Here is a 22,404-nt window from a genome sequence, read left to right on the forward strand (position 1 = left end):
TTATTACACCACTGACCTCTCTGCAGAGCATCGCTCCTCCTGACAGATACATAGTGATATATCCTGCAGATTATTACACCACTGACCTCTCTGCAGAGCATCGCTCCTCCACCTCCTGACAGATACATAGTTATATATCCTGCAGATTATTACACCACTGACCTCTCTGCAAAGCGCCGCTCCTCCACCTCCTGACAGATACATAGTGATATATCCTGCAGATTATTACACCGCTGACCTCTCTGCAGAGCATCGCTCCTCCACCTCCTGACAGATACATAGTGATATATCCTGCAGATTATTACACCACTGACCTCTCTGCAGAGCATCGCTCATCCACCTCCTGACAGATACACAGTGATATATCCTGCAGATTATTACACCACTGACCTCTGCAGAGCATCGCTCCTCCACCTCCTAACAGACACATAGTGATATATCCTGCAGATTATTACACCACTGACCTCTCTGCAGAGCATCACTCCTCCACCTCCTGACAGATATAGTGATATATCCTGCAGATTATTACACCACTGACCTCTGCAGAGCATCGCTCCTCCACCTCCTGACAGATAGTGATATATCCTGCAGATTATTACACCACTGACCTCTCTGCAGAGCATCGCTCCTCCTCCTCCTGACAGATACAGTGATATATCCTGCAGATTATTACACCACTGACCTCTCTGCAGAGCATCGCTCCTCCACCTCCTCACATACAGTGATATATCCTGCAGATTATTACACCACTGACCTCTGCAGAGCATCGCTCCTCCACCTCCTCACATACAGTGATATATCCTGCAGATTATTACACCACTGACCTCTGCAGAGCATCGCTCCTCCACCTCCTGACAGATTCACAGTGATATATCCTGCAGATTATTACGCCACTGACCTCTCTGCAGAGCATCGCTCCTCCACCTCCTGACAGATTCATAGTGATATATCCTGCAGATTATTACGCCACTGACCTCTCTGCAGAGCGTCGCTCCTCCACCTCCTGACAGATACATAGTGATATATCCTGCAGATTATTACACCACTGACCTCTCTGCAGAGCGTCGCTCCTCCACCTCCTGACAGATACATAGTGATATATCCTGCAGATTATTACACCACTGACCTCTCTGCAGAGCATCGCTCCTCCACCTCCTGACAGATACATAGTGATATATCCTGCAGATTATTACACCACTGACCTCTCTGCAGAGCATCGCTCCTCCTGACAGATACACATTGATATATCCTGCAGATTATTACACCACTGACCTCTCTGCAGAGCATCGCTCCTCCACCTCCCGACAGATACATAGTGATATATCCTGCAGATTATTACACCACTGACATCTCTGCAGAGCATCGCTCCTCCACCTCCCGCCAGATACATAGTGATATATCTTGCAGATTATTACACCAATGACCTCTCTGCAGAGCGTCGCTCCTCCACCTCCTGACAGATACATAGTGATATATCCTGCAGATTATTACACCACTGACCTCTCTGCAGAGCATCGCTCCTCCACCTCCTGACAGATACATAGTGATATATCCTGCAGATTATTACACCACTGACCTCTCTGCAGAGCACCGCTCCTCCTGACAGATACACATTGATATATCCTGCAGATTATTACACCACTGACCTCTCTGCAGAGCATCGCTCCTCCACCTCCCGACAGATACATAGTGATATATCCTGCAGATTATTACACCACTGACATCTCTGCAGAGCATCGCTCCTCCACCTCCCGCCAGATACATAGTGATATATCTTGCAGATTATTACACCAATGACCTCTCTGCAGAGCATCGCTCCTCCACCTCCTGACAGATACATAGTGATATCCTGCAGATTATTACACCACTGACCTCTCTGCAGAGCATAGCTCCTCCACCTCCTGACAGATACATAATGATATATCCTGCAGATTATTACACCACTGACCTCTCTGCAGAGCATCGCTCCTCCACCTCCTGACAGATACATAGTGATATATCCTGCAGATTATTACACCACCGACCTCTCTGCAGAGCATCACTCCTCCACCTCCTGACAGATACATAGTGATATATCCTTCAGATTATTACACCACTGACCTCTGCAGAGCATCGCTCCCCCACCTCCTGACAGATACATAGTGATATATCCTGCAGATTATTACACCACTGACCTCTCTGCAGAGCATCGCTCCTCCTCCTCCTGACAGATACATAGTGATATATCTTGCAGATTATTACACCATTGACCTCTCTGCAGAGCATCGCTCCTCCACCTCCTGAGGGATACATAGTGATAGATCCTGCAGATTATTACACCACTGACCTCTCTGCAGAGCATCGCTCCTCCACCTCCTGACAGATACATAGTGATATATCCTGCAGATTATTACACCACTGACCTCTCTGCAGAGCATCGCTCCTCCACCTCCTGACATACATAGTGATATATCCTGCAGATTATTACACCACTGACCTCTCTGCAGAGCATCGCTCCTCCACCTCCTGACAGATACATAGTGATATATCCTGCAGATTATTACACCGCTGACCTCTCTGCAGAGCATCGCTCCTCCACCTCCTGATAGATACATAGTGATATATCCTGCAGATTATTACACCACTGACCTCTCTGCAGAGCATCGCTCCTCCACCTCCTGACAGATACATAGTGATAGATCCTGCAGATTATTACACCACTGACCTCTCTGCAGAGCATCGCTCCTCCACCTCCTGACAGATACATAGTGATATATCCTGCAGATTATTACACCACTGACCTCTCTGCAGAGCATCGCTCCTCCACCTCCTGACAGATACAGTGATATATCCTGCAGATTATTACACCACTGACCTCTCTGCAGAGCATCGCTCCTCCACCTCCTGACAGATACCTAGTGATATATCCTGCACATTATTACACCACTGACCTCTCTGCAGAACATCGCTCCTCCTCCTCCTGACAGATACATAGTGATAGATCCTGCAGATTATTACACCACTGACCTCTCTGCAGAGCATCGCTCCTCCACCTCCTGACAGATACATAGTGATAGATCCTGCAGATTATTACACCACTGACCTCTCTGCAGAGCATCGCTCCTCCTCCTCCTGATAGATACATAGTGATATACCCTGCAGATTATTACACCACTGACCTCTCTGCAGAGCATCGCTCCTCCTCCTCCTCACAGATACATAGTGATATATCCTGCGGATTATTACACCACTGACCTCTCTGCAGAGCATCGCTCCTCCTCCTCCTGACAGATACAGTGATATATCCTGCAGATTATTACACCACTGACCTCTCTGCAGAGCATCGCTCCTCCACCTCCTGACAGATAAATAGTGATATATCCTGCACATTATTACACCACTGACCTCTCTGCAGAACATCGCTGCTCCACCTCCTGACAGATACATAGTGATATGTCCTGCAGATTATTACACCACTGACCTCTCTGCAGAACATCGCTCCTCCACCTCCTGACAGATACATAGTGATATATCCTGCAGATTATTACACCACTGACCTCTCTGCAGAGCATCGCTCCTCCACCTCCCGACAGATACATAGTGATATATCCTGCAGATTATTACACCACTGACCTCTCTGCAGAGCATCGCTCCTCCATCTCTTGACAGATACATAGTGATATATCCTGCAGATTATTACACCGCTGACCTCTCTGCAGAGCATCGCTCCTCCACCTCCTGACAGATACATAGTGATATATCCTGCAGATTATTACACCACTGACCTCTGCAGAGCATCGCTCCTCCACCTCCTGACAGATACATAGTGATAGATCCTGCAGATTATTACACCACTGACCTCTGCAGAGCATCGCTCCTCCACCTCCTGACAGATACATAGTGATAGATCCTGCAGATTATTACACCACTGACCTCTGCAGAGCATCGCTCCTCCACCTCCCGACAGATACATAGTGATAGATCCTGCAGATTATTACACCACTGACCTCTGCAGAGCATCGCTCCTCCACCTCCCGACAGATACATAGTGATAGATCCTGCAGATTATTACACCACTGACCTCTCTGCAGAGCATCGCTCCTCCACCTCCTGACAGATACATAGTGATATATCCTGCAGATTATTACGCCGCTGACCTCTGCAGAGCATCACTCCTCCACCTCCTGACAGATACATAGTGATATACCCTGCAGATTATTACACCACTGACCTCTCTGCAGAGCATCGCTCCTCCTCCTCCTCACAGATACATAGTGATATATCCTGCGGATTATTACACCACTGACCTCTCTGCAGAGCATCGCTCCTCCTCCTCCTGACAGATACAGTGATATATCCTGCAGATTATTACACCACTGACCTCTCTGCAGAGCATCGCTCCTCCACCTCCTGACAGATACATAGTGATATATCCTGCACATTATTACACCACTGACCTCTCTGCAGAACATCGCTGCTCCACCTCCTGACAGATACATAGTGATATGTCCTGCAGATTATTACACCACTGACCTCTCTGCAGAACATCGCTCCTCCACCTCCTGACAGATACATAGTGATATATCCTGCAGATTATTACACCACTGACCTCTCTGCAGAGCATCGCTCCTCCACCTCCCGACAGATACATAGTGATATATCCTGCAGATTATTACACCACTGACCTCTCTGCAGAGCATCGCTCCTCCATCTCTTGACAGATACATAGTGATAGATCCTGCAGATTATTACACCACTGACCTCTCTGCAGAGCATCGCTCCTCCACCTCCTGACAGATACATAGTGATATATCCTGCAGATTATTACGCCGCTGACCTCTGCAGAGCATCACTCCTCCACCTCCTGACAGATACATAGTGATATACCCTGCAGATTATTACACCACTGACCTCTCTGCAGAGCATCGCTCCTCCTCCTCCTCACAGATACATAGTGATATATCCTGCGGATTATTACACCACTGACCTCTCTGCAGAGCATCGCTCCTCCTCCTCCTGACAGATACATAGTGATATATCCTGCACATTATTACACCACTGACCTCTCTGCAGAACATCGCTGCTCCACCTCCTGACAGATACATAGTGATATGTCCTGCAGATTATTACACCACTGACCTCTCTGCAGAACATCGCTCCTCCACCTCCTGACAGATACATAGTGATATATCCTGCAGATTATTACACCACTGACCTCTCTGCAGAGCATCGCTCCTCCACCTCCCGACAGATACATAGTGATATATCCTGCAGATTATTACACCACTGACCTCTCTGCAGAGCATCGCTCCTCCATCTCTTGACAGATACATAGTGATATATCCTGCAGATTATTACACCGCTGACCTCTCTGCAGAGCATCGCTCCTCCACCTCCTGACAGATACATAGTGATATATCCTGCAGATTATTACACCACTGACCTCTGCAGAGCATCGCTCCTCCACCTCCTGACAGATACATAGTGATAGATCCTGCAGATTATTACACCACTGACCTCTGCAGAGCATCGCTCCTCCACCTCCTGACAGATACATAGTGATAGATCCTGCAGATTATTACACCACTGACCTCTGCAGAGCATCGCTCCTCCACCTCCCGACAGATACATAGTGATAGATCCTGCAGATTATTACACCACTGACCTCTCTGCAGAGCATCGCTCCTCCACCTCCTGACAGATACATAGTGATATATCCTGCAGATTATTACGCCGCTGACCTCTGCAGAGCATCACTCCTCCACCTCCTGACAGATACATAGTGATATACCCTGCAGATTATTACACCACTGACCTCTCTGCAGAGCATCGCTCCTCCTCCTCCTCACAGATACATAGTGATATATCCTGCGGATTATTACACCACTGACCTCTCTGCAGAGCATCGCTCCTCCTCCTCCTGACAGATACATAGTGATATATCCTGCACATTATTACACCACTGACCTCTCTGCAGAACATCGCTGCTCCACCTCCTGACAGATACATAGTGATATGTCCTGCAGATTATTACACCACTGACCTCTCTGCAGAACATCGCTCCTCCACCTCCTGACAGATACATAGTGATATATCCTGCAGATTATTACACCACTGACCTCTCTGCAGAGCATCGCTCCTCCACCTCCCGACAGATACATAGTGATATATCCTGCAGATTACACCACTGACCTCTGCAGAGCATCGCTCCTCCACCTCTTGACAGATACATAGTGATAGATCCTGCAGATTATTACACCACTGACCTCTGCAGAGCATCGCTCCTCCACCTCTTGACAGATACATAGTGATAGATCCTGCAGATTATTACACCACTGACCTCTGCAGAGCATCGCTCCTCCACCTCCCGACAGATACATAGTGATAGATCCTGCAGATTATTACACCACTGACCTCTGCAGAGCATCGCTCCTCCACCTCCCGACAGATACATAGTGATAGATCCTGCAGATTATTACACCACTGACCTCTGCAGAGCATCGCTCCTCCACCTCCTGACAGATACATAGTGATATATCCTGCAGATTATTACACCACTGACCTCTGCAGAGCATCGCTCCTCCACCTCCCGACAGATACATAGTGATAGATCCTGCAGATTATTACACCACTGGCCTCTGCAGAGCATCGCTCCTCCACCTCCTGACAGATACATAGTGATAGATCCTGCAGATTATTACACCACTGACCTCTGCAGAGCATCGCTCCTCCACCTCCTGACAGATACATAGTGATATATCCTGCAGATTATTACACCACTGACCTCTGCAGAGCATCGCTCCTCCAGCTCCCGACAGATACATAGTGATAGATCCTGCAGATTATTACACCACTGACCTCTGCAGAGCATCGCTCCTCCACCTCCCGACAGATACATAGTGATAGATCCTGCAGATTATTACACCGCTGACCTCTCTGCAGAGCATCGCTCCTCCACCTCCTGACAGATACATAGTGATATATCCTGCAGATTATTACACCACTGACCTCTGCAGAGCATCGCTCCTCCACCTCCTGACAGATACATAGTGATAGATCCTGCAGATTATTACACCACTGACCTCTGCAGAGCATCGCTCCTCCACCTCCTGACAGATACATAGTGATAGATCCTGCAGATTATTACACCACTGACCTCTGCAGAGCATCGCTCCTCCACCTCCTGACAGATACATAGTGATAGATCCTGCAGATTATTACGCCGCTGGGCTCCACAGATCTGCAGGCCACCTCTGCACATTTACACATGATCTTCGCCAGTCGCTCCCGTGCCCCCCTTCCGAGCCGCAGACCTCGGTGCCCCCAGAAGCCCCATGGCTGGGGGTACACTGTTATTGGGGAGCCCCTCACCTGCCGTTCTCCAGCACTTGTCTCCACATGTCGCCGCCTGGTTCCGGGCGCTCTTTGCGGTTGCTCACCACGTTTGGCCGCGTCTCCTTCTCTGCCTCCAATGCCCGAGGTGGGAACGCACCGTGCAGCCGCTCAGCAGATTGGCCCCGGTGTACGAAGTGCACGGAGTTACCTGCCAAAGACCAACTGATCGTCAGCAGCCTCACCTGCTAATCTCTAAAAGGGCCAGTAACCCAATATGTGGGCGCAGCCTCAGCACAAAGCCAAGGAAGCGAGCGCACACGTGTGTCAGAGAGCCTGCAGTTAGCTATTAGCTATTAGTTAGCTATTCGATTTTCCATGCATGGGGAATTATACATAGAGTGGATATTGTTTGGGTACAATTTTGATCAGGACTTTGAGATGTTTATTTTGACTACTTGTGGTCCTGGGTTATTCACATAAATCGCATAGGCTACGTTCACATTTGCGTTGTGCGCCGCAGCGCACAACGCAAACAAAAACGCGGCAAAACGCACGCTAAAACGCTGCGTTTTGCGCCGCATGCGTCGTTTTTGCCCGCAAGTTGGACGCAAAAAAAATGCAACTTGAAGCGTTTCTTGCGTCCAACGCTTGCGGCCATGCGGCGCAAAACGCAGCACAACGCATGTCCATGCGCCCCCATGTTAAGTATAGGGGCGCATGACGCATGCGGCGCCGCTGTGGCGCCCGACGCTGCGGCGCTGACCGCAAATGTGAACGTAGCCTTATGTCGCACATAATCAAACGCACTCAACCGTACATAAGTTCAATTTGAAAACAGGTACCCTGGACCACTAGCACTGAAAATGACCAGCTCAATGTCCTGAACAATATTTGCCAAAAAAAATATCAAGTCTATGTGTAGTTCAGAAGTTATTCACGTAAATCGCTTATGTCGCACATAATCAATCGTACTCAATCTAACAAATTTTTCCCCAAAAATGCAGAACTCTATGTATTTTAGAAGAATTATACAAAATATGCTAACTACACATGTGAAACATTTTATCGGTACCTCACTGTTTGCTATCACAACTAAGGGTACCGTCACACAGTGGCACTTTTGTCGCTACGACGGTACGATCCGTGACGTTCCAGCGATATCCATACGATATCGCAGTGTCTGACACGCAGCAGCGATCAGGGACCCTGCTGAGAATCGTACGTCGTAGCAGATCGTTTGGAACTTTCTTTCGTCGCTGGATCTCCCGCTGTCATCGCTGGATCGTTGTGTGTGACAGCGATCCAGCGATGCGTTCACTTGTAACCAGGGTAAACATCGGGTAACTAAGCGCAGGGCCGCGCTTAGTAACCCGATGTTTACCCTGGTTACCAGCGTAAAAGTAAAAAAAAACAAACCGTACATGCTCACCATGTGATGTCCGTCCGGTCCCTTGCCGTCCGCTTCCCGCTCTGACTGTCTGCCGGCCAGAAAGTGAGAGCAGAGCACAGCGGTGACGTCACTGCTGCACTCTGCTCTCACTGTACGGCCGGATCTGTCAGAGCGGGAAGCAGACTGCAAGGGACCGGACGGACATCACATGGTGAGCATGTACGGTTTGTTTTTTTTTACTTTTACGCTGGTAACCAGGGTAAACATCGGGTTACTAAGCGCGGCCCTGCGCTTAGTTACCCGATGTTTACCCTGGTTACCGGGGACTTCGGCATCGCTCCAGCGCCGTGATTGCAAAGTGTGACCGCAGTCTACGACGCTGGAGCGATAACCATACGACGCTGCGACGTCACAAATCGTGCCGTCATAGCGATCAAAATTGCACTGTGTGACGGTACCCTTACTTGAAGTTTCCATAAGGGCTTAGCCCACTAATCTATGGTTAATTCAAGGGTTGTTGAACAGATGCTAAGTTTGTGTGTGAAATTACACTTAATAAAGTTTTATGTCATCAAATTATTTATATGTAATTGTATCGTCATTCTTAACCTTTTTGTAACTTTACATAGTGGTTCTTGTGTAGACATGGGGGTCAGTGGGTGCTCTCGTCCGCTTTCCCGACCGCCTTTACAAAGACAGCATGGACCATGGCTCATCCCAACTGAACGCCCGACCTCCTCAACAGTGGGTGGAACACTACTCATACAACACAGGGTGACGGAATCACAATATTAAGACTTTCTGGGATCTCCAAACAATTAATGGCATATATCACACAACCAGCAAAACACAAAATGTAACAGGCAACAGTTTCTCACCCTTCCACTGGCTCACCAGGGATTATAATATCCATTCATCAGAGCTTCCAGGGCTACTTACTCCAAGCCAGCAGCACCCCGCTTTCGGCGGGCGCCCACCAAGTATAATGCCAGATTTAGGAAGCTGACCGAGTACCGCAAATTCTGTAGTCAGGTGACTGGATTGTCCCAAGCTGGATACCATCCGATTCCTTACGTAGTCTTTGATCTCTCATCCGAATCCTTGCATTCGATGCTGAAGTCCATGTAGTCTTATAATCCATGTTCGGTTATGGCCTGCCAATCGGATCCGCAGATCAAAAATTGGTACCATGCAGCAAGTGTGACTTGGTCACTGGACAGTCCTTCTATACCCCTGAGCTCTCAATTCAGACTTGGGGCTTCATGATTGGTGGAATAAGAGTGTGCTAGATTGGCTAGATTCCAAGCCGCAAACATAATATCCCTAGTACTAATGGTGTCTAACACAGATGAGATAGTCAGCTAATTTACATAGAATCGAGCAATACAATGAAAGGTTAGCATAATTGATTTATCCGAGTCTGTGAAGGCCCCGTCTCACTTAGCGATTTACCAACGATCACGACCAGCGATACGACCTGGCCGTGATCGTTGGTAAGTCGCTGTGTGGTCGCTGGGGAGCTGTCACACAGACAGCTCTCTCCAGCGACCAACGATCAGGGGAACGACTTCGGCATCGTTGAAACTGTCTTCAACGATGCCGAAGTCCCCCTGCAGCACCCGGGTAACCAGGGTAAACATCGAGTTACTAAGTGCAGGGCCGCGCTTAGTAACCCGATGTTTACCCTGGTTACCAAAAAAAACAAACAGTACATACTCGCCTTTCGGTGTCCAGGTCCCTTGGCGTCTGCTTCCTGCTCTGACTGAGCCGCCGTACAGTGAGAGCAGAGCGCAGCGGTGACGTCACTGCTGTGCTCTCACTTCTCACTGTACGGCCGGCAGTCAGTGAGAGCAGGAAGCAGACGGCAAGGGACCTGACGGACATCAGAAGGCGAGTATGTATTGTTTGTTTTTTTTTACATTTACGCTGGTAACCAGGGTAAACATCGGGTTACTAAGCGCGGCCCTGCGCTTAGTAACCCGATGTTTACCCTGGTTACCAGTGAAGACATCGCTGGATCGGTGTCACACACACCGATTCAGCGATGTCAGCGGGGCCTCAACGACCAAAAAAAGGTCCAGGCCATTCCGACACGACCAGCGATCTCGCAGCAGGGGCCTGATCGCTGGTACGTGTCACACATAGCGAGATCGCTATGGAGGTCGCTGTTGCGTCACAAAACTAGTGACTCAGCAGCGATCTCGCTATGTGAGACGGGGCCTTGACCTTCCCTGGCAAAGGTAATTACATGAGTCAACAGGAACTGTAAACCTAGACTCCTTAGGGTACTGTCTCACATAACGACTTACCAACGATCACGACCTGCGATACGACCTGGCCATGATCGTTGGTAAGTGGTTGTGTGGTCGCTGGGGAGCTGTCACACAGTCAGCTCTCTCCAGCGACCAACGATGCCGAAGTCCCCGGGTAACCAGGGTAAACATCGGGTTACTAAGCGCAGGGCCGCACTTAGTAACCCGATGTTTACCGTGGTTACCAGCGTAAAAGTAAAAAAAAAACAAACAGTACATACTCACATTCCGGTGTCTGTCCCCCGGCGTTCTGCTTCTCTGCACTGTAACAACCTCACAAGAATGAAGTATAAACAAGCTCAAAAGAAATTTTATAAAAAACTAAAGTTTATTAAATACACCACTAAAATTACAACAAATTACAAATATTAATAAATAATAAAGTACTATAGAGTGCTTAAAGTATTGGGTACAGTTGCACCAAAAATACACGCAAGGTGTCACATTATGGAAAGAAGGAAGAAAATGGAGGGTATAGTCACATGAGTACTGATCTCAGTAAAAACCAATTTTGGCTCATATGACTGTTAGTCTTAATACAGAAACCCACCACTACACTATATTGCCAAAAACCCTATGCAACGGTCCAGTGACCAAAAAATTCTCCAAATGCAGGGGGGACAATTCATCTCCTACTTAAATCTTACCCTTTTCCTTCTCCATAATGACGACACACGCCCCTACGCGCGTTTCGCCCACTGCTTCGTCTGGGGGCCCGCATGGTTTCTATGTCTCCCAATATCCTGCTTTTATATCACTCATCGCCACTAATTAGCGGCGCGTGCTGCTGACAAATCCGGGCGCCTATTGCCGCATCATCTCATGCGCCAACATGACGGTGCGGGTCACCGGGAAATCTTTTTTACATTCAAGGACCGGTTCTTCCTGCAAAAACGGGGGACCGCGATGGGGGCGGCTTGTGCGCCCTCCTATGCAAACCTCTTTCTCGGTTTTTGGGAGAGGGGTTTGTTTTGGGATGGTGCGCAAGCCGCTCCCCAAGTCCTTGGATGGTTTCGTTTTATTGACGACATCCTGTTCATCTGGCAAGGTTCTGTTACAGATTTAGAAACATTCATGGTGGGTGTGAATCGCAATGAATCCAACATCAGACTGACGTATACATATGACAAAAAAAAGGTCTCCTTCCTTGACGTGGAGCTCAGAGTGCAGGAGGATGGATCGATACATACTTGTATGTATCGTAAGGAAACATCTGTAAATGCTTTATTACATGCATCCTCTGCACATCTGGGCTCCACGATCAATGCTATACCAACCGGTCAGTTCCTCCGGGCTCGTAGAATCTGCACCACAGATGCGTTGTTTGAGGGACAGGCCAGTGACCTTGGGCAGAGGTTTAGAGATCGTGGTTATAGCAACAGGAGCATTAAGAAGGGCTACGGAAGAGCCAAAAATACTAAAAGAGCGGACCTTTTGGCTCCTCAGGAAGGAAGTGTAGGGAAGAAGAAGAAAAAAGTAGGAGATATGGGTGTACGAATCATCTCTACTTATAACCAGCAATGGGACCTTATGAGAACCATCTTGAAGAAACATTGGTCGGTCCTTCTAACTGACCCAGTTTTGAATAAACATCTGACTCCGGTACCCCTTATGACAGCTAGGAGAGGCCGTAATTTAAGGGATATTCTTGTGTCAAGCCACTATATTTCAAAATCTACCCCCCTTTTTGGTATCAAGGATAGGAGAAAAGGTTTCTTTCCTTGTGGAGACTGTTTAGCGTGTAAGAACCATATGAGGTCCACGTCCTTCGCATCATCGAGCGGCCTCAAGACATTTGAAATCAGGGAATATATCACGTGCACGACTACCCATGTCGTATATTACGCCATGTGTAGTTGTGGCCTGATATACATAGGACTCACCTCACGTGAGTTACGGGTTAGAACTCGTGAACACGTGAGAGACATTGAGGCCGCTCGTGATGAGGATGACGTGGAGTCTCTTAAAACAATCCCCAGACATTTCAAGCTTAAACATAACTGCAACTCTAAAGAATTGAAAGTCTGGGGAATTGATTGTGTTTACATGGGGAGTAGAGGTGGTGACGCTGTAAGGATCCTTATGCAAAAGGAATGCAGATGGATAGTACACCTTAATACAATGGTTCCATTTGGACTGAATGAGCAATTAAGTTTTTCATCATTTCTGTAGTTTTGGGTCGTCTCTGGATTCTGAATCACTGTTTTTACATATATTTTTATCCTGTTTTTAACTTGTTTCTCTTGTTTGTTTCTTTTTGTAGTTATTCAGTATTATAATAAATTATGAATTATTGTTACTCATACGCTTCTTCGAAAAAATTCCATCTGGATGTGGATCCCGGAGTCTTCTTCCCTCATATCAATGGATGGAACTTTTTAAATTTGCACCATGTCACTTTATTATTAATATATGTGTGTATATATATTTTCACTATGTAATAGGTATATATATCTTTTATATGTGATGGACATATATGTTCATCACAATAATCACTATTGTATTGTATGTCTTATATTGTATTGATTGTTGCAACACTTATTTGTGTGTATCTATTTCGCACTTTGTCACTTTAATTTTGTCACTATGTATTGGCATTTTTTATATATTATGGGTTATGTATGTGATGAACATACATGTCCATCTTATTAATTATTAATTATCACTAGATTGTATTGTCATATGGATTGATTTTTTTATATTTGAGATATGTATGGACTATAATAATTGTAATAATTATTACTACTACACTAATCTTATTTTGGGTTTAATATTTAATCTATTGGGATGAGTCCTTGTTAGATATCTATACTTATAGTGTATTTAACTCCCAATAGGTGATATTCCATCGATATTGTGAGGGCTATAGGATAGATCCGGGTAGTTGAACAGATTCACGCCGCAGCAGCAGCATTGGGCATTGTAGATGAAGGGGCTGCCACTAGTGCGCATGCTCCTGACACGGGCAATGGCCGCGGCATTTTCTCCGGCGCCTATTAATGACGTGTGCGGGCCACTGATGTCATCCGGGATTTCCCGGTGACCCGCACCATCATGTTGGCGCATGAGATGATGCGGCAATAGGCGCCCGGATTTGTCAGCAGCACGCGCCGCTAATTAGTGGCGATGAGTGATATAAAAGCAGGATATTGGGAGACACAGACACCATGCGGGCCCCCAGACGAAGCAGTGGGCGAAACGCGCGTAGGGGCGTGTGTCGTCATTATGGAGAAGGAAAAGGGTAAGATTTAAGTAGGAGATGAATTGTCCCCCCTGCATTTGGAGAATTTTTTGGTCACTGGACCGTTGCATAGGGTTTTTGGCAATATAGTGTAGTGGTGGGTTTCTGTATTAAGACTAACAGTCATATGAGCCAAAATTGGTTTTCACTGAGATCAGTACTCATGTGACTATACCCTCCATTTTCTTCCTTCTTTCCATAATGTGACACCTTGCGTGTATTTTTGGTGCAACTGTACCCAATACTTTAAGCACTCTATAGTACTTTATTATTTATTAATATTTGTAAGTTGTTGTAATTTTAGTAGTGTATTTAATAAACTTTAGTTTTTTATAAAATTTATTTTGAGCTTGTTTATACTTCACTAGATGGCAGCCCGATTCTAAAGAATCGGGAGTCTAGAATCCATATATACTTTATTTATTCAAATGTAAGAATAATACAATTAATAAATAATAGTAAGAAAGAACAAACAATGGCTGCACTCACCAGCTCTTGACAATTCTTGACAGTACGGCACATTTCTGATTGGCCGCTCGCGGCAGGCGGCAACCAATCAGAAAAGTGCCGCGCACCACGAAGGCATATATCTTTGTCCACCCTGAGCGGGTGTAGGACGCTGGTGACGTCACTTATCTCCGGACATTATCTCCGGACAAAGCCACGGAAGTTGGCACAAATTGCCGGAAGTAGTATTCTAGGCAATTATATATTAGATTTTAATGTTATCAGTGTTTACCTTTGAACGTTTATATTGTATTGTCCTGTCACCAGCCATGTGTACGATTATCGGCCGAAAGCCTCTCTGGAACCAATAATCACCCCATGTAAAGGGATCTTTATAAGTTAAAGATTCAGAATACTATGACTTTTATCATATCCTGAACAGTCAAGTTTTTTATGAACCGTTAAGGTTTTCTGGTTGAAGTAAAAAAAACTCTGAGTGTTTACAGTTTGAAACCATAAAATGTTGAAAAATTATGTCATTCTTGAGTATATCACTCAATGGTGCTCATAAACGTGTCAAATTTGATCTATAATATACGTTACTTTAATCTTTAATATACTTAAGAACAGGGCCCCAGACATCACACAGGGGGTCTGAAACACCGCACAGTGGTCCAAAATATCGCTGTGCTCTGCCTGGGGCCCCATATGCTGCCTGGGGCCCCTATATGCTGCCTGGGGCCCCTGTGCTCTGCCTGGGGCCCCATGTTCTGCCTGGGGCCCCTGTGCTCTGCCTGGGGCCACTGTGCTCTGCCTGGGGCCCCATATGCTGCCTGGGGCCCCTGTGCTCTGCCTGGGGCCCCATATGCTGCCTGGGGCCCCTGTGCTCTGCCTGGGGCCCCTGTGCTCTGCCTGGGGCTCCATGTTCTGCCTGGGGCCCCTGTGCTCTGCCTGGGGCCACTGTGCTCTGCCTGGGGCCCCATATGCTGCCTGGGGCCCCTGTGCTCTGCCTGGGGCCCCATATGCTGCCTGGGGCCCCTGTGCTCTGCCTGGGGCCCCATAGGCTGCCTGGGGCCCCTGTGCTCTACCTGGGACCACTGTGCTCTGCCTGGGGCCCCATATGCTGCCTGGGGCCCCTGTGCTCTGCCTGGGGCCACTGTGCTCTGCCTGGGGCCCCATGTTCTGCCTGGGGCCCCTGTGCTCTGCCTGGGACCACTGTGCTCTGCCTGGGGCCCCATATGCTGCCTGGGGCCCCTGTGCTATGCCTGGGGCCACTGTGCTCTGCCTGGGGCCCCATATGCTGCCTGGGGCCCCTGTGCTCTGCCTGGGGCCCCATATGCTGCCTGGGGCCCCTGTGCTCTGCCTGGGGCCCCTGTGCTCTGCCTGGGGCCACTGTGCTCTGCCTGGGGCCCCATGTTCTGCCTGGGGCCACTGTGCTCTGCCTGGGGCCCCATAAGCTGCCTGGGGCCCTTGTGCTCTGCCTGGGACCACTGTGCTCTGCCTGGGGCCCCATATGCTGCCTGGGGCCCCTGTGCTCTGCCTGGGGCCACTGTGCTCTGCCTGGGGCCCCATATGCTGCCTGGGGCCACTGTGCTCTGCCTGGGGCCCCATATGCTGCCTGGGGCCCCTGTGCTCTGCCTGGGGCCCCATATGTGCCTGGGGCCCCTGTACTCTGCCTGGGGCCCCTGTGCTCTGCCTGGGGCCCCATGTTCTGCCTGGGGCCCCTGTGCTCTGCCTGGGGCCACTGTGCTCTGCCTGGGGCCCCATATGCTGCCTGGGGCCCCTGTGCTTTGCCTGGGGCCCCTGTGCTCTGCCTGGGGCCCAATATGCTGCCTGGGGCCCCTGTGCTCTGCCTGGGGCCCCATGTTCTGCCTGGGGCCCCTGTGCTCTGCCTGGGGCCACTGTGCTCTGCCTGGGGCCCCATATGCTGCCTGGGGCCCCTGTGCTCTGCCTGGGGCCCCATATGCTGCCTGGGGCCCCTGTGCTCTGCCTGGGGCCACTGTGCTCTGCCTGGGGCCCCATAGGCTGCCTGGGGCCCCTGTGCTCTGCCTGGGACCACTGTGCTCTGCCTGGGGCCCCATATGCTGCCTGGGGCCCCTGTACTCTGCCTGGGGCCACTGTGCTCTGCCTGGGGCCCCACATGCTGCCTGGGGCCCCTGTGCTCTGCCTGGGTGTAGGACACTGGTGACGTCACTTATCTCCGGACATTAGCTCCGGACATTAGCTCCGGACATTATCTCCGGACATTAGCTCCGGACATTATCTCCGGATATTAGCTCCGGACAAAGCCACGGAAGTTGGCACAAATTGCAGGAAGTAGTATTCTAGGCAATTATATATTAGATGGGCATTTCCTGAAGGAAATACATGGTGCTTGAACAGCGCTACCAGCTTTACAGCAGCACTTTTCACACACGGGACTGGGGGGCGCGCTTACTTTTGCACCCGGGGCCGGGGGCGCGCTTACTTTTGCACCCGGGGGCGCACTTACTTTTGCACCCGGAGGCGCACTTTTGCACCCGGGGGCGCACTTACTTTTGCACCCGGGGGCGCACTTACTTTTGCACCCGGGGGCGCACTTACTTTTGCACCCGGGGGCGCACTTACTTTTGCACCCGGGGGCGCACTTACTTTTGCACCCGGGGGCGCACTTACTTTTGCACCCGGGGGCGCACTTACTTTTGGGGCCGCACTTACTTTTGGTGGGCGGGGCTCCTCGGCCTCCGATTTGGTTGGTGGGGCCCCTCGTCCTCCGATTTGGTGGGTGGGGACCCTCGGCCTCCGATTTGGTGGGCGGGGACCGGCCTCCGATTTGGTGGGCGGGGACCCTCGGCCTCCGATTTGGTGGGCGGGGACCCTCGACCTCCGATTTGGTGGGCGGGGACCCTCGGCCTCCGCTTTGGTGGGCGGGGCCCCTCGGCCTCCGATTTGGTGGGCGGGGTCCCTCTGCCTCCGATTTGGTGGGCGGGGACCCTCGGCCTCCGCTTTGGTTGGCAGGGCCCCACGGCCTCCGATTTGGTGGGCGGGGTCCCTCTGCCTCCGCTTTGGTGGGCGGGGCCGCTCGGCCTTCGATTTGGTGGGCGGGGCTCCTCAGCCTCCGATTTGGTTGGTGGGGCCCCTCGGCCTCCGATTTGGTGGGCGGGGCCCCTTATCCTCCGATTTGGTGGGCGGGGACCCTCGGCCTCCGATTTGGTGGGCGGGGCCCCTCAGCCTCCAATTTGGTGGGCGGGGCCCCTCGGCCTCCGATTTGGTTGGCGGGGCCTCTCGGCCTCCGATTTGGTGGGCAGGGATCCTCGGCCTCCGATTTGGTGGGCGGGGCCCCTCGGCCTCCGATTTGGTTGGTGGGGCCCCTCGGCCTCCGATTTGGTGGGCGGGGACCCTCGGCCTCCGATTTGGTGGGCGGGGACCCTCGGCCTCCGATTTGGTGGGCGGGGCCCCTCGGCCTCTGATTTGGTTGGCGGGGCCCCTCGGCCTCCGATTTGGTGGGCGGGGACCCTCGGCCTCCGATTTGGTTGGCGGGGCCCCTCGGCCTCCGATTTGGTGTGTGCTCTGCCTGGGGCCACTGTGCTCTGCCTGGGGCCCCATATGCTGCCTGGGGCCTCTGTGCTCTGCCTGGGGCCCCATATGCTGCCTGGGGCCACTGTGCTCTGCCTGGGGCCCTGTGCTCTGCCTGGGGCCCCTGTGCTCTGCCTGGGGCCCCATGTTCTGCCTGGGGCCCCTGTGCTCTGCCTGGGGCCACTGTGCTCTGCCTGGGTGTAGGACACTGGTGACGTCACTTATCTCCGGACATTAGCTACGGACATTAGCTACGGACATTAGCTCCGGACATTAGCTCTGGACATTAGCTCCGGACAAAGCCACGGAAGTTGGCACAAATTGCAGGAAGTAGTATTCTAGGCAATTATATATTAGATTCTTGTGAGGTTGTTACAGTGCAGAGAAGCAGAACGCCGGGGGACAGACACCGGAATGTGAGTATGTACTGTTTGTTTTTTTTTCACTTTTACGATGGTAACCACGGTAAACATCGGGTTACTAAGTGCGGCCCTGCGCTTAGTAACCCGATGTTTACCCTGGTTACCCGGGGCCTTCGGCATCGTTGGTCGCTGGAGAGAGCTGACTGTGTGACAGCTCCCCAGCGACCACACAACCACTTACCAACGATCATGGCCAGGTCGTATCGCTGGTCGTGATCGTTGGTAAGTCGTTATGTGAGACAGTACCCTAAGGAGTCTAGGTTTACAGTTCCTGTTGACTCATGTAATTACCTTTGCCAGGGAAGGTCACAGACTCGGATAAATCAATTATGCTAACCTTTCATTGTATTGCTCGATTCTATGTAAATTAGCTGACTATCTCATCTGTATTAGACACCATTAGTACTAAGGATATTATGTTTGCGGCTTGGAATCTAGCCAATCTAGCACACTCTTATTCCACCAATCATGAAGCCCCAAGTCTGAATTGAGAGCTCAGGGGTATAGAAGGACTGTCCAGTGACCAAGTCACACTTGCTGCATGGTACCAATTTTTGATCTGCGGATCCGATTGGCAGGCCATAACCGAACATGGATTATAAGACTACATGGACTTCAGCATCGAATGCAAGGATTCGGATGAGAGATCAAAGACTACATAAGGATGGTATCCAGCTTGGGACAATCCAGTCACCTGACTACAGAATTTGCGGTACTCGGTCAGCTTCCTAAATCTGGCATTATACTCGGTGGGCGCCCGCCGAAAGCGGGGTGCTGCTGGCTTGGAGTAAGTAGCCCTGGAAGCTCTGATGAATGGATATTATAATCCCTGGTGAGCCAGTGGAAGGGTGAGAAACTGTTGCCTGTTACATTTTGTGTTTTGCTGGTTGTGTGATATATGCCATTAATTGTTTGGAGATCCCAGAAAGTCTTAATATTGTGATTCCGTCACCCTGTGTTGTATGAGTAGTGATCCACCCACTGTTGAGGAGGTCGGGCGTTCAGTTGGGATGAGCCATGGTCCATGCTGTCTTTGTAAAGGCGGTCGGGAAAGCGGACGAGAGCACCCACTGACCCCCATGTCTACACAAGAACCACTATGTAAAGTTACAAAAAGGTTAAGAATGACGATACAATTACATATAAATAATTTGATGACATAAAACTTTATTAAGTGTAATTTCACACACAAACTTAGCATCTGTTCAACAACCCTTGAATTAACCATAGATTAGTGGGCTAAGCCCTTATGGAAACTTCAAGTAAGTTGTGATAGCAAACAGTGAGGTACCGATAAAATGTTTCACATGTGTAGTTAGCATATTTTGTATAATTCTTCTAAAATACATAGAGTTCTGCATTTTTGGGGAAAAATTTGTTAGATTGAGTACGATTGATTATGTGCGACATAAGCGATTTACGTGAATAACTTCTGAACTACACATAGAGTTGATATTTTTTGGGGGAAATATTGTTCAGGACATTGATATGTTCATTTTGAGTACTAGTGGTCCAGGGTACCTGTTTTCAAATTGAACTTATGTACGATTGAGTGCGTTTGTTTATTCGCGACATAAGCGATTTACGTGAATAACTTCTGAACTACACATAGACTTGATATTTTTTTTGGGAAATATTGTTCAGGACATTGAGCTGGTCATTTTCAGTGCTAGTGGTCCAGGGTACCTATTTTCAAATTGAACTTATGTACGGTTGAGTGCATTTGATTATGTGCGACATAAGCGATTTATGTGAATAACCCAGGACCACAAGTAGTCAAAATAAACATCTCAAAGTCCTGATCAAAATTGTACCCAAACAATATCCACTCTATGTATAATTCCCCATGCATGGAAAATCGAATAGCTAACTAATAGCTAATAGCTAACTGCAGACTAACTTGAATCCGGTGTGTAAGAGCATGTTCACACAGCGCACTCGTCACAGGCAGAACCCCGGACACAACGAGGAAAGGAAATAATAATAATCCTGCAGGTAACATACTCACCCCACCACGACGAGGGGCGCCCCACTCACAACGGACATGTCTGCAGTCATCTCCTCCACGTTATATCAGTACTGGAGCGTTATAAGAGGCTGAAGTTGGAGCACCCCCAAGGGCTATGGGAACTCGGTACTGGGTCCTTCGGTTCACAGGGGGAATGTCACGGTGGCTGACCCTGTCCGTGGCCCATGGGACGTCCGTGTTAAAGGGGAAAGATCTTTAAAGGGACAGTTTGTGTTCGTGACGCCACCTGTGGTATTGGGTCAGGGTGACCGACGCTGCTTAGGGGTCCGCTGGGGTGATGTTATGGCAGCTAGATGTTATACCTTTCCACAGGTGAAGTGTATCCCCAGGGCTTCCCGGGGTGTAGATGGTGGATGGTGAGAGGCGCAAGGAATAACGAGGACACAAGGTTGCAGTCTCTTTACCTTTACTGAAGACTTCAGCATCCACAGTCCAGGGTACAGACCACAGGGCAGGCAGAGTCTGTCCGGTCTGGAGGACTGGTGGCCTGAGGCTTTTTACAGGGACTCTAGCACGCCCCGGCCTCTGAGAGTTGCCACCTTGCCTCCTGGGTATAGGTGTGGATAGCTAACTTGCAATTAGCTGTCCTGCTACTCCCTCGGTGTGCCGGCTACCGAATTTCTACGCCTGAGAAGGAGGCAGCCTGCTCCTGGCTTTTCTCCCTCAGATATCCTCTCCTTTGCTCTGCTTTCCTTCACGCTACTGCAACGACCAGGACCCTGGGGCGCTGCACTCCCCCCCTGTTAAATCCAGTACTCCGGGACTGGGAAATAAAAAAAAAACAATTTACAAGTTAAATAAATGCAAACATTTTGAAAAACATTTTGGAACAATTATAAAACTTTGGCTTCCCTTTGTGGGAGGTGAGGACACTTGAACGTTGCAAAACAAGTTTGTAAAAGTTTATCTGTTATTGTCTTTGGTCAGATGAAGCAAGGAAAGGCTCTACCGACGCCGGCAAAGTGGGCAGAACCATGGTGCACCTTGGAGGTGCCAAACTATTTACAAAGAAAGTTTTTGGGTAAGCATTGTCCATTATCGCAATGTCCATTTTTAAACCTGTAACAAAGATAAGCAAGCAATTCAAACATGTAACAGCAATTGTTAACACTTTTAATCCCTGTAACGAGCTGGGATTTGACTCTTGGTGCTACGTGTAGACCTGCGTAGTTCCTGATCTACTGTGTCTGTTGTAGCGTACCCACTAGTGCATGTATGTGTAGGTATACTTGGTAAGCATCTGCGTGGTCTCAGACTCTCCATGGGTCTAACAGTTTCACCAATAGCAGAGGGTGGATTGTCTGGTTCCACTGCTGGGGCGACAATTGCTGCTTGAACCTGTTGGTGCGGAGTCTCTTCAGGTTCTGGAGGGTTCTGAGTCACATTTTGTTCTGGTGTATCCAGCTGAGGAAACGTTAAGACAGGAATCACGATGGCCTGATGTACTTGAGTCCAAGACTGGGGAAAATCTCCAAGAACAGTGTGTATCATCTTCTCTTCCATAGGCGGAGATGTTCCTGGATCTGTTTCTCTGTTCCTCAATTTATCAGGGCATTTCTTGAGATGATCTCTGGATACTTCCGTCGAAGTTTCTCCTCCATCTTTGCTAATACAGACTTTGGTATTGTCAAAGTTGGACGGTAAGATGGTACATGCCTCTGCTTTCCACTGATCATCAAGTTTGTTCATTCTCC

General features: G+C 49.3%; 1 protein-coding gene across 1 annotated transcript in view; it reads right to left on the bottom strand.

Moving 5' to 3' along the window:
- The window catches only part of LOC143804162 (epoxide hydrolase 1-like), a 30,541-nt gene extending 22,982 nt beyond the window's left edge, over nt 1–7,559 (bottom strand). Inside the window, exon 1 of the mRNA XM_077281970.1 lies at nt 7,351–7,559. Coding sequence (XP_077138085.1) covers nt 7,351–7,379 — 29 coding nt within the window. The 5' untranslated portion in view covers nt 7,380–7,559. The remainder of the gene's footprint in view (nt 1–7,350) is intronic.
- Nucleotides 7,560–22,404: the final 14,845 nt, after the last annotated feature.

Source organism: Ranitomeya variabilis, chromosome 2 (assembly GCF_051348905.1).
Source record: "Ranitomeya variabilis isolate aRanVar5 chromosome 2, aRanVar5.hap1, whole genome shotgun sequence".
Taxonomy (NCBI): domain Eukaryota; kingdom Metazoa; phylum Chordata; class Amphibia; order Anura; family Dendrobatidae; genus Ranitomeya; species Ranitomeya variabilis.